At 40.2% G+C, this 12,866-nt stretch overlaps 1 protein-coding gene across 1 annotated transcript in view; it reads right to left on the reverse strand.

Annotated features, from left to right (window-relative positions):
- SCTR (secretin receptor) overlaps positions 1–12,866 on the reverse strand; it is a 136,558-nt gene that overhangs the window by 76,062 nt on the left and 47,630 nt on the right. The window contains exons 4-6 of the mRNA XM_053712076.1: positions 8,358–8,461; positions 4,839–4,936; positions 4,614–4,746 (exon numbers count right to left, since the gene is read on the reverse strand). Coding sequence (XP_053568051.1) covers positions 4,614–4,746; positions 4,839–4,936; positions 8,358–8,461 — 335 coding nt within the window. The remainder of the gene's footprint in view (positions 1–4,613; positions 4,747–4,838; positions 4,937–8,357; positions 8,462–12,866) is intronic.

Below are 12,866 nucleotides of genomic sequence, written 5' to 3' on the forward strand. Positions count from 1 at the left end.
ATGAGACTTTGCATTTTGAAAACTTGACGCTTGTATCAGAATGTCGTCCAGGTACGGAGCCACCGCTATGCCTCGTGGTCTTAGTACCGCCAGAAGTGAGCCCAGAACCTTTGTAAAAATTCTCGGGGCCGTAGCTAACCCGAAGGGAAGAGCTACAAACTGGTAATGCCTGTCTAGAAAGGCAAACCTTAGGTACCGATAATGATCTTTGTGAATCGGTATGTGAAGGTAGGCATCCTTTAAGTCCACTGTGGTCATATATTGACCCTCTTGGATCATGGGTAGGATGGTCCGAATGGTTTCCATCTTGAACGATGGAACCCTTAGGAATTTGTTTAAGATTTTCAAGTCAAAGATTGGTCTGAAGGTTCCCTCTTTTTTGGGAACCACAAACAGATTTGAGTAAAACCCTTGCCCTTGTTCCATTCGCGGAACTGGGTGGATCACTCCCATCACTAAGAGGTCTTGTACACATTGTAGAAATGCCTCTTTCTTTACTAGGTTTGTTGATAACCTTGACAGATGAAACCTCCCTTGTGGAGGAGAAGTTTTGAAATCCAGAAGGTATCCCTGAGATATAATCTCCAACGTCCAGGGATCCTGTACATCTCTTGCCCAAGCCTGGGCAAAGAGAGAAAGTCTGCCCCCCACTAGATCCGTCTCCGGAAAGGGGGCCCTGTCTTCATGCTGTCTTAGGGGTGGAAGTAGGCTTTCTGGCCTGCTTGCCCTTGTTCCATGACTGGTTGCCTTTCCAACCCTGTCTGTAACGAGCAGTAGTTCCTTCCTGTCTTGGAGCGGAGGAAGTTGATGCTGCTCCTGCCTTGAAATTACGAAAGGCACGAAAATTAGACTGTTTGGCCTTTGATTTGGCCCTGTCCTGAGGAAGGGTGTGGCCCTTACCTCCAGTAATGTCAGCAATAATTTCCTTCAAGCCGGGCCCGAATAAAGTCTGCCCTTTGAAAGGAATGTTCAGTAGTTTAGACTTAGAAGTTACATCAGCTGACCAGGATTTAAGCCATAGCGCTCTGCGCGCCTGTATGGCGAATCCGGAATTCTTAGCCGTAAGTTTGGTTAAATGCACTTACGGCATCCGAAACAAATGCATTAGCCAGCTTAAGCGTTCTAAGCTTGCTCAAAGTCTCATCCAATGGTGCTGTGCGAATCGCCTCTTCCAGAGACTCAAACCAGAATGCCGCTGCAGCAGTGACAGGCGCAATGCATGCAAGAGGCTGTAATATAAAACCTTGTTGAACAAACATTTTCTTAAGGTAACCCTCTAATTTTTTATCCATTGGATCTGAGAAAGCACAGCTATCCTCCACCGGGATAGTGGTACTTGGCTAAAGTAGAAACTGCTCCCTCCACCTTAGGGACCGTCTGCCATAAGTCTCGTGTAGTGGCGTCTATAGGGAACATTTTTCTAAATATCGGAGGAGGGGAAAAAGGCACACCGGGTCTATCCCACTCCTTGCTAATAATCTCTGTAAGCCTTTTTGGTATAGGAAAAACGTCAGTACACACCGGTACCGCATAGTATTTATCCAGCCTACATAATTTCTCTGGGATTGCCACCGTGTCACAATCATTCAGAGCCGCTAACACCTCCCCTAACAACACACGGAGGTTCTCAAGCTTAAATTTAAAATTTGAAATTTCTGAATCCGGTCTCCCCGAATCAGAACCGTCACCCACAGAATGAAGCTCTCTGTCCTCATGTTCTGCAAATTGTGACGCAGTATCAGACATGGCTCTCGTGTCATCGGCGCGCTCTGTCCTTAACCCAGAGCTATCGCGCTTGCCTCTTAACTCGGGCATATTGTATAATACTTCTTTCATAACATTAGCCATATCATGTAAAGTGATTTGTAAGGGCCTTGATGTACTTGGCGCCTCAATCTCACGCACCTCCTGAGCGGGAGACGAAGGTACTGACACGTGAGGAGAGTTAGACGGCATAACTTCCCCCTCGTTGTCTGGTGATAATTTCTTTATCGGTACAGATTGACTTTTATTCAAAGTAATATCAATCCAATTGGTACACATATTTCTATTGGGCTCCACATCGGCTTTTGAACATAATGAACAAGCAGATTCCTCTGTATCAGACATGTTTAAACAGACTAGCAATGAAGCTAGCAAGCTTGGAAATTACTTTCAATAAGTTTACAAGCAATATAAAAAACGCTGCAGCGCTTTTAAAAAACACAGTTGAATAACAAAGAACTAATTCAGTTATAGTCAACAATTCTTAACGGTAAATGTATTAATTAGCAGAGGATTGCACCCATTAGCAAAAGGATGATTAACCCCTCAATACCCAAAAACGGATATCAAATTAAGATTTAACGCTTTTATCACAGTCAAACACACTGTCACAGGTCTGCTGTGACTGATTACCTCCCTCAAAAACGAATTTTGAAGACCCCTGAGCTCTCTAGAGACGTCCTGGATCAAGGAGGAAGAAGCAGGAAGACTGTGCTAGAATTTTAACTGCGCAACAAGGCGCTAAAAAAAGGCCCCTCCCACTCATATTACAACAGTGGGAGACCTGATATAACGGTTTCTATGCAGAAAAATACGTTAGCCATGTGGAAAAAAATCATGCCCAAAAGGATTTATCACCAAAGTACCTTACAAAACGAATAACATGCCAGTAAACGTTTTAAAAACAAACTATTTCAATGTCATGCAAAGTTATCACTAAGCCTGCTACCAGTTGCTTCCACTGCAGATAAGGCTTAAGCATTATTTCAGTATCAACAGTATTTTCTCAGTCAAATTCTAGTCCCTAGAAAATAACTCGACTGCGCATACATTTATCAGCCTGATACCAGTCGCTACTACTGCATTTAAGGCTGTACTTACATCATATGGGTAACAGCAGTGTTTTCTTAGTCAATTCCATTCCCAGAAAATATTGTACTGCACATACCTCATTTGCGGGAGACCCCGCATGCTATTCCCATTTTCTGAAGTTACCCCACTCCTCAGAATGTCGAGAACAGCCAGTGGATCTTAGTTACGCCTGCTAAGATCATAGAAAACGCAGGCAGATTCTTCTTCCAAATACTGCCTGAGATAGAAAAACAGCACACTCCGGTGCCATTTAAAATAACAAACTTTTGATTGAAGAATAATTAAGTAAAAACTCCAACTCCTCTCGCGACCTCCTTCTTTGTTGAGGGATGCAAGAGAATGACTGGATATGACATGTGAGGGGAGGAGCTATATAGCAGCTCTGCTTGGGTGATCCTCTTGCAACTTCCTGTTGGGAAGGAGAATATATCCCATAAGTAATGGATGACCCGTGGACTGAACACACTTAACAAGAGAAAATAATGTATTAGGTGTTACTTATGACAATTTTGAGAGGGGCATGGAACCTATCTCCCTCACTTCCCATTGACTTACATTATAAACTGGGTTTCAATTTACAACGGTTGCGATTTACAACCATTCCTTCTAGAACCTAACCTCGGCGTAAACTGAGGGCTACCTGTATATATATATATATATATATATATATGTACACGTGTGTGTGTGTATATATATATATATATATAGAACATTTTCTTCTATGTGCAGGACATTGGAATGGTAACTATTATTAACTCCCTTCAGATTCTTGATATCGATAGTCGAAGTCCTGCAGTTAATGCACATCGGGTTTTGCTTGCACGCTAACTTTTTACTTTCAACTTGTATTACGTGTACTAACTCGGTCTGGCCTGTTAAAATTTTATTTTGACCTTAGCACGCAAGCCAAAAATCCCAATAGTGAGCCACTTGTAATCTAGCCCCCTGTATGTGGTTGGTAAATTATCAAGGGAGACACTGGAGTGCTTCCATCCCACATAATTATATTACCTGACCCTGAAGAATTTCGCACATTGGGGTAGATTTATGTAGGGTCGAGCGGACATAATTCACTGTCGGCATTTAACATTACACAAGCATTTCTAGTGAAATGCTTGTGCAATGCTGTCCCCTGCTCACCGGCGGCCGGGGGTGTCAATCATCCCAGTCGGATTGGGATGATTTCAGTCCGCCACCTAAAAGCAGTCGTTAACTTCCGTTTCTGACAGACCAGAAACGATCGGGGTCGCAAGCAGCATCTGCTGCTTGTTAAATCGACCCCATTGAATGGGTAGATCAGATCATGAGCTAATTAATATTTTGTATTTATTAGTTGACGTAAAATAGACTTGGAACATGAATTTTCACCAGATTTTCAAAGGTTGTACTGAACTGCTCTTGATTTGCAAAACCTTGTAAACTGTACTAACAAATGTCAGTGTATAGTGTTTAAAAAAACAAATGCAAAACTTAAATAATCGTATGTAAAACACATACATAAAATTGACTGTCCTTATAACTGAGGGGCTTCTTTACATATAACATAGATAAGCCATTCATCCATTAGAAGAGCAGTCCAGACATCATTATTCTAGTCAAAGATAAAGAGTTTTTGATAAAATAAGTTTAGGTCTCACAGAGCCTGACGTAACAATACATTTCTATGTACTATATTCACACACAGGACAAATAACACGCACATATGGTACACTTATATTCTCAGTACACGTAACACACACATCATTGTATGTCCTCACCAAGTAAACGTTGCAGTGGTGGACGTCCTCCTTGGAGAACAGCACAGCGTCCTTAACGAAGATAGACATGGCACGCAGGATAAATGAAGCAAACAAGTGCATGTGGATGTAATTTCGTGTACAGCGCAGTCGCCTGTTCTCAGTGAGGACAGAGAAGAGTGTCACGTGATTAAAAATAAAATATTTCATCCCTTGCATAAAGCCAGCACCAGCATCACTTCTTACCTAAATGATGCCAGGAGAACCAAAGCCAGTGTGAGGGACGTCAGAGATGTTCCATATCCTACTGAGTACAGAGTCTTCAGATGCGTGTAATATGTCTTCTGGAAAAAAGAAGTTTGAATACGGCATCATCTCTCTCCAAATACTGATTTATTTGCAAACACTTAGACTGAGAAGAAACTCTTCAATAAATCTCACCAAGGGGTAAATCTATCAAAGTGCAAGCGGACATGATACAATGTAGCGTATGTCAGCCGGACATGATACAATGTAGCGTATGTCAGCCGGACATGATACAATGTAGCGTATGTCAGCCGGACATGATACAATGTAGCGTATGTCAGCCGGACATGATACAATGTAGCTTATGTCAGCCGGACATGATACAATGTAGCGTATGTCAGCCGGACATGATACAATGTAGCGTATGTCAGCCGGACATGATACAATGTAGCGTATGTCAGCCGGACATGATACAATGTAGCGTATGTCAGCCGGACATGATAAAATGTAGCGTATGTCAGCCGGACATGATACAATGTAGTGTATGTCAGCCGGACATGATACAATGTAGTGTATGTCAGCCGGACATGATACAATGTAGCTTATGTCAGCTGGACATGATACAATGTAGCTTATGTCAGCCGGACATGATACAATGTAGCGTATGTCAGCTGGACATGATACAATGTAGCTTATGTCAGCCGGACATGATACAATGTAGCGTATGTCAGCCGGACATGATACAATGTAGCGTATGTCAGCCGGACATGATACAATGTAGCTTATGTCAGCCGGACATGATACAATGGAGCGTATGTCAGCCGGACATGATACAATGTAGCGTATGTCAGCCGGACATGATACAATGTAGCGTATGTCAGCCGGACATGATACAATGTAGCGTATGTCAGCCGGACATGATACAATGTAGCGTATGTCAGCCGGACATGATACAATGTAGTGTATGTCAGCCGGACATGATACAATGTAGCGTATGTCAGCCGGACATGATACAATGTAGCGTATGTCAGCCGGACATGATACAATGTAGCGTATGTCAGCCGGACATGATACAATGTAGCGTATGTCAGCCGGACATGATACAATGTAGCGTATGTCAGTCGGACATGATACAATGTAGCATATGTCAGCCGGACATGATACAATGTAGCGTATGTCAGCCGGACATGATACAATGTAGCGTATGTCAGCCGGACATGATACAATGTAGCGTATGTCAGCCGGACATGATACAATGTAGCGTATGTCAGCCGGACATGATACAATGTAGCGTATGTCAGCCGGACATGATACAATGTAGCGTATGTCAGCCGGACATGATACAATGTAGCGTATGTCAGCCGGACAAACTACAATGTAGTTTATGTCAGCCGGACATGATACAATGTAGCGTATGTCAGCCGGACATGATACAATGTAGTGTATGTCAGCCGGACATGATACAATGTAGTGTATGTCAGCCGGACATGATACAATGTAGCGTATGTCAGCCGGACATGATACAATGTAGCGTATGTCAGCCGGACATGATACAATGTAGCGTATGTCAGCCGGACATGATACAATGTAGCGTATGTCAGCCGGACATGATACAATGTAGCGTATGTCAGCCGGACATGATACAATGCAGCTTATGTCAGCCGGACATGATACAATGTAGCGTATGTCAGCCGGACATGATACAATGTAGTGTATGTCAGCCGGACATGATACAATGTAGTGTATGTCAGACGGACATGATACAATGTAGCGTATGTCAGCCGGACATGATACAATGTAGTGTATGTCAGCCGGACACGATACAATGTAGTGTATGTCAGCCGGACATGATACAATGTAGCGTATGTCAGCCGGACATGATACAATGTAGCGTATGTCAGCCGGACATGATACAATGTAGTGTATGTCAGCCGGACATGATACAATGTAGCGTATGTCAGCCGGACATGATACAATGTAGCGTATGTCAGCCGGACACGATACAATGTAGCGTATCATGTCAGCCGCACATTGATAAATGCCGACAGCATACGCTGTCGGCATTTATCATTGCACAAGCAGTTCTTGTGAACTGCTTGTGCAATGCCGCCCCCTGCAGATTTGCGTTAAATCTGCCGCTAGCAGGGGGTGTCAATCAGCCCGATTGTATAGGATCGGGCGGATTGAAGGCCACAGCCTCAGAGCCAGCGGAAAAGTTATGAAGCAGCGGTTAACACAGCTGCTTCATAACTTCTGTTACCGGTGAGCCTGAAGGCTCGCGCGGAAACAGGGGCATCAAGCTTCATTTGGAGTCTGATAATCCAGCCCCCAAGACTCAGTGAGGAAACATCTTAACAAATGACGGACTAGAAATTCAATATCTGCTAATAAATGTCTCCTTTATATAGCTACTCTCAAATATATATATATATATATATATATATATATATATATATATATATATATATATATTCACCATTAAAGGGATATGAAACAAAAAAAAATCTTTTATAATTCAGATAGCACAGAAGATTTAAAAAAATGTTCTAATTTACTTCTAAAATCAAGTTTTCTTCGTTCTTTTGATATCTTTTGTTGAAAAGCAGGGACATCTGCTTAGCAGCCAGGCCATTTCTGGAGCACTATATGGGAGCAGTTTTGAGCACTAGAGGGCAGCACTATATCCTGTCATGTAGCGCTCCAGATGCCTACCCAGGGATCTCTTCAGCACAGAATATCATGGGAATGAAGCAAATTTGATAACAGAAGTCAAATGTGAAACGTTTTAAAAATGGTCTGCTCTGTCTGAATCACAAGAACATTTTTAGATTTCGTATCCCTTTAAAGTCTATTGGGATTTTTATACATAATTCATTTGAGAAGCTTTTATAAATTAATTTGATTGACCCCTGTATTATGGAAATTATTAATATAGTGCTGATAAAATATTTGCAAAGTATAGTCTATATTAAAGGAACACTAAACCCAAATAGTTTCTTTCATTATTCAGATAGAGCATGCAATTTTAAGCAACTTTCTAATTTACTCCTATTATTAATGTTTCTTCCTTCTCATGCTATTTTTATTTGAACAAGCAAGAATGTAAGCTTAAGAGCCAGTCCATTTTTATTTCAGCACCTAGGTAGCTCTTGCTAATTGGTTACTAAATGTAGCAAACCAATCAGGAAGCTCTACCAAGGTGCTGAACCAAAAATGGGCTGGCTCTTAACCTTTCATTCCTGCTTTTTCAAATAGAGATTACAAATGAACGAAGAAAAATAGATAATAGGAATAAATTAGAAAGTTGCTTAAAATGTCATGCTCTATCTGAATAATGAAAGAATAAAATTGGGTTTTGTATCCCTTTAATAAGATCTTAGATCTGGCGATTTAAGAGACATTCATTTAAAATTGGATTTTAATCTTCTTCTTTAGAACCTGATTTAGTATTTATTTGGTATCTCTGTGCTGAAATGATTTTAAATAAATATATTAGTGTAAGAATCAGGCCTTACTCACTACGTCCTCGAATTCTGTGTTGTTCACATCATACCCACAAGCGGTATCCACTGGGGGGAAAGTTACCGACCATCCGTCCTCTGTGCAGTTACGATTAATAAACCCTGCACAAGTACATAACACAAGTTAAATAATAGCAAAACTGAGGTATATACGAACATCATCTTCAGTATCACCTCCTCTGATTCAGTATCAGGGTAAAAGATCTGGTGAATTGGAACAATGTAATCTTACAAAGTATGTACTATTAATAGTTTAATAATTCAGTATATGCAGGTTTTTGAAGGGTTAACAATTATGCTGTGTAAATGGTAAAATTACAGTATTATCTCACCTGTTCTCAATCAGAAATACTGTGTACTAAAATAATTTCCTTTTATTTAACCCACAAGCACTGATGTTGGACACCCCTATTTTTTTATTATATATATATACACCGGTATATACTTCTGTTATCAACTTTTGATGAATTATTTAGGTATCCATGGCAGAAGAAGCAGCAAGGCACTACTGGGAGCTAGCTGAACAGATAAGGTGAGCCAATGACAAGAGGCATATATGTGCATAATGAGGATGTGCACAACTTTCATCACTGGTGGAAGAAAAAACTAATAACAGATATAAGAAATGAAACCAAGAAGAATCCAATACTAAGAATAGAAACTGCCTAGATTACAAAGGCAGCACAAAAATATTAGCGCAATAGAGCACTAACACTACTCAAGAAAAGCAGAGTCAAAATAAAGCTTGCATGATTCAGATAAAGCATGTCATTTTAAGTCACTTTTAAATTCACTTCTGTTTTCAAATGTGCTTCGTTCTCTTGGTATCCCTTGTTGAAAAAGAATACGCACATATCCTACACTAGTTATGAACTTGCTGATGATTGGTGCTTGCAGACATTTGTCTCTTGTAATTGGCTAACTAGATGTGTTAATCTAGCTGCCAGTAGTGCAATGCTGTTGCTTGATCAAATGATACCAAGAGAATGAAGCAAATTTTGATAACAGTAGTAAATTGAAAAGCTGTTTAAAACTGTACGTTCTATCCAGATCATGAAATAACACACTGTTCCCATAGACCGCAAAGTAATGGCACTTTTCAAATAAATATTGAAAGCGTATTGCATAGTTTTTTTATATATACGATTTATCATTTTATATTACAGCTCAATGTGTTTAATGTCCCTTTAACTCTGCTACAGATAATAGACAATACAGGGTATGGGTTACACAGACACACTGGAGATACACAGAACTCACAAACAGCAATGGAAATGTTCATAACTCAAACAAAACCCTGAGAGTGATTAAAAATAATACACGTCATCAGGCAGGGGCACAATTCATGCCAACTATAAGAATACAGGCAGCTCACACTGAGGACATGCTCGGTACTGGGGTGGTGAAGATGAGCAATTTCAAATCCCCTTCTTTCTTTTTTAATTAAAGCTTGGTATCATATGGTTCATGTATTCTGATCTTTAAGCCACTGATTGTCATATATCAATACTGTTGCTTTAAGTCAAACTCCACAACTGTTGCCTTAAGTCAAACTGCTCCCCTATTCTGCCTATTTAACCAAGCAGATCACTTCATTCATTGCTTGATTATTTGCTCATTGCCTAGGGGTTATTCCTCTTGTACCTAAATAATTAGCTACAAGTCTAGCTTCCACAAGCTATGACTTGATATTCTTAAACAATGTCATGATTCCCCATTGGCAGGTCATCTGGGAATACAAAAGACCATAGAATTGTTAAAACGCTCCTATTGGTGGCCGAATTATAAAAAGACTATATATACAACTATGTACGCACATGTGAGATATGTGCAAGAACTAAAATAGAGCATCTCAAACCAGCAGGACTCTTAAGACCATTACCCATCCCTGACACACCTTGGTCAATTGTATTACTTTATTTAATTGTAGAATTCCCACTCATATAACACCGTATTGGTTGTGGTGGACCATTTAACGAAAATGGCCCACTTCATACCTTTTAAAGGGTTTACCAACAGCATCACAAACTGCTAAATGTTATATAAAACAGATCATGAAATTACATGGCTTACCTGACACTCAATTTACTTTCAAGTTTAGGAGACAACTTTGTTGTAATCTCAAGATTGATTCACGTCTTACGGAACGTATACATCAAATATTGGAACAATATTTAAGATGCTAAATAACCCATCTACAGGATGATTGGTCTGATTTCTATGCTTCCTACAGGTTTCATCCTAAAAGTATGCCTCAATCATTTCAACACACCAATTGTCCAGCTGCACTTGATTTAGGTGACAACATTCAAAGTAATTTAAGAGAACTCAAACAACATTTGATGGATGCTAAAAAAACATAAAAAATTCTATTATGATAAACGACATCGTCCTCCACCTAATTATAAGACTTCTGGTTGTGTTTGGTTGTCTACTAGGAATCTTCACTTACAAGTACCCACTAAGAAACTTGCAAGTCAGTTCATAGGACCATTCCCTATCATCCGAATACTTAGCCCTACTATGGTTACCCTTCACTTGCCTGATAAATACTCCATACATCCAACGTTTCACGTTTCCCTTCTTAAACCCTACATCAAGGATCAAGATCCCCATAGAATACAACCTCGGGCACCTCCAATTCCTGTGGATGATCATGAAGAATATGAGGTGGAACGTATACTGGATTCTAGGACAAAATATCGTAAACTTCAATACTTGGAGGGGATATGGACCTGAGGAGGATTCCTGGGTTCTGTCTACCGATCTTCACGCACCTCACTTTATTCAAGCTTTTCATAGGCATTACCCTCTTAAACCCGGGGGTTAAATACTCGGAGAGTATTCTTTCAGGAGGGGATTCTGTCATATATCAATACTGTTGCTTTAAGTCAAACTCAACAACTGTTGCCTTAAGTCAAACTCCTCCCCTATTCTGCCTATTTAACCAAGCAGATCACTTCATTCATTGCTTGATTATTTGCTCATTGCCTAGGGGTTATTCCTCTTGTACCTAAATAATTAGCCACAAGTCTAGCTTCCACAAGCTGTTTCCTTACCTGCTGTTAATACTGACATTGTCAGTTCACTCTATCCAATACCTTCAGCTGACTCCTGTGAATATCACATCCTGAGAATCTCAGCTCTTCCTGGCTACACCCCAATTACCTCAACTGTCTTCAGTGTATATCAATCATATTCCTGCTCCTCCATCGACCAGTACCGGTAAGCTAAGGCTTATACTCCTGTTTTTGCCTAAATCTTTTTCAAGTGTACGCTCTATTATTGTTTAGCTTTATGATCATATTTTCCTTACAAACGTTTTGGGTTTCATTAGTACCTTTGTTGCATGTTGCAAAATATTAATTGTTACTTTCATCCAGCTGATAATTTTAATATATATAACATTGCTTAGTCTAATATATTTTTCCTGAAGTCTGTAAATTGTTGCAATCCCCCTTTCTCCAGTAAGAAATTATATTAGAATTTATTACCTTCATGCTTTAAATTTGTAGCAACCAAGTTACAAATTTAAAGCTACAGAACTTGCTAAGTCATAAACAGCTTTGAATTTCATTTAACTGCTGTTAACCACTCAGCTACACATTAATTTTATATTATTCAAGGCAAGTTAATTAGCTACTGCTAGTTAGACTTTGCACTGATCCAACATTTAGATGTGTGAAGTTATCACACTATTGTGTATAGATGTATTTTCGCCCTCATCCCTTATCCAAATATTCGTATCTGGTGATTTTAGTAATACCCAGTTTTACAGGGATCATATATTATCTAAAATGCTATGTAACCACTTATTAGGTAGAGGTAGCTGCCCATCTTTGCAACTTAATTTTATAATACTATTACTAATAATAATAACATGTTGTATAATTTATGAAGGTCTCGGTCATATCGCTCTGTTTACCGCGCTATTGGATGTATTATTTTCTTAACCACGTCTGATCCTGGCCACTTCGTCTTTAAGGCTCACTATGACTGCTCTATCTGATGTTGGGTTTCGCCTTTAGCTTGCTATGCTTAGTTCAGCGCACTTCTTCCTTTGTATTCGGTTTGCACACTCAGCATTGTTTGTTCTCTGAAGAATAGGTGCGCTATTAGTTTCTGTCTACCTGTTGCCGACCTGGCTTTTGACCCATGACCTGCTACTAGTGATGTCGCGAACATATGCGATGTTCGATCCGCCCCCTATTCGTCATCATTGAGTAATACTTTGACCCTGTACCTCACAGTCAGTAGGCACATTCCAGCCAATCAGCAGCAGACACTCCCTCCCAGACCCTCCTACCTCCTGGACAGCATCCATTTTAGATTCATTCGGAAGCTGCATTGTTAGTGAGAGGAGGGACAGTGTAGCTGCTGCTGATTTAGTAGGGAAATCTATAGCTAGGCTAGTGTATTCAGTGTCCACTACAGTCCTGAAGGACTCATCTGATCTCTGCTGTAAGGACAGCACCCCAAAAAGCCCTTTTTAGGGCAGTTTTTTTTT

Source organism: Bombina bombina, chromosome 1 (genome assembly GCF_027579735.1).
Source record: "Bombina bombina isolate aBomBom1 chromosome 1, aBomBom1.pri, whole genome shotgun sequence".
Lineage (NCBI taxonomy): Eukaryota > Metazoa > Chordata > Amphibia > Anura > Bombinatoridae > Bombina > Bombina bombina.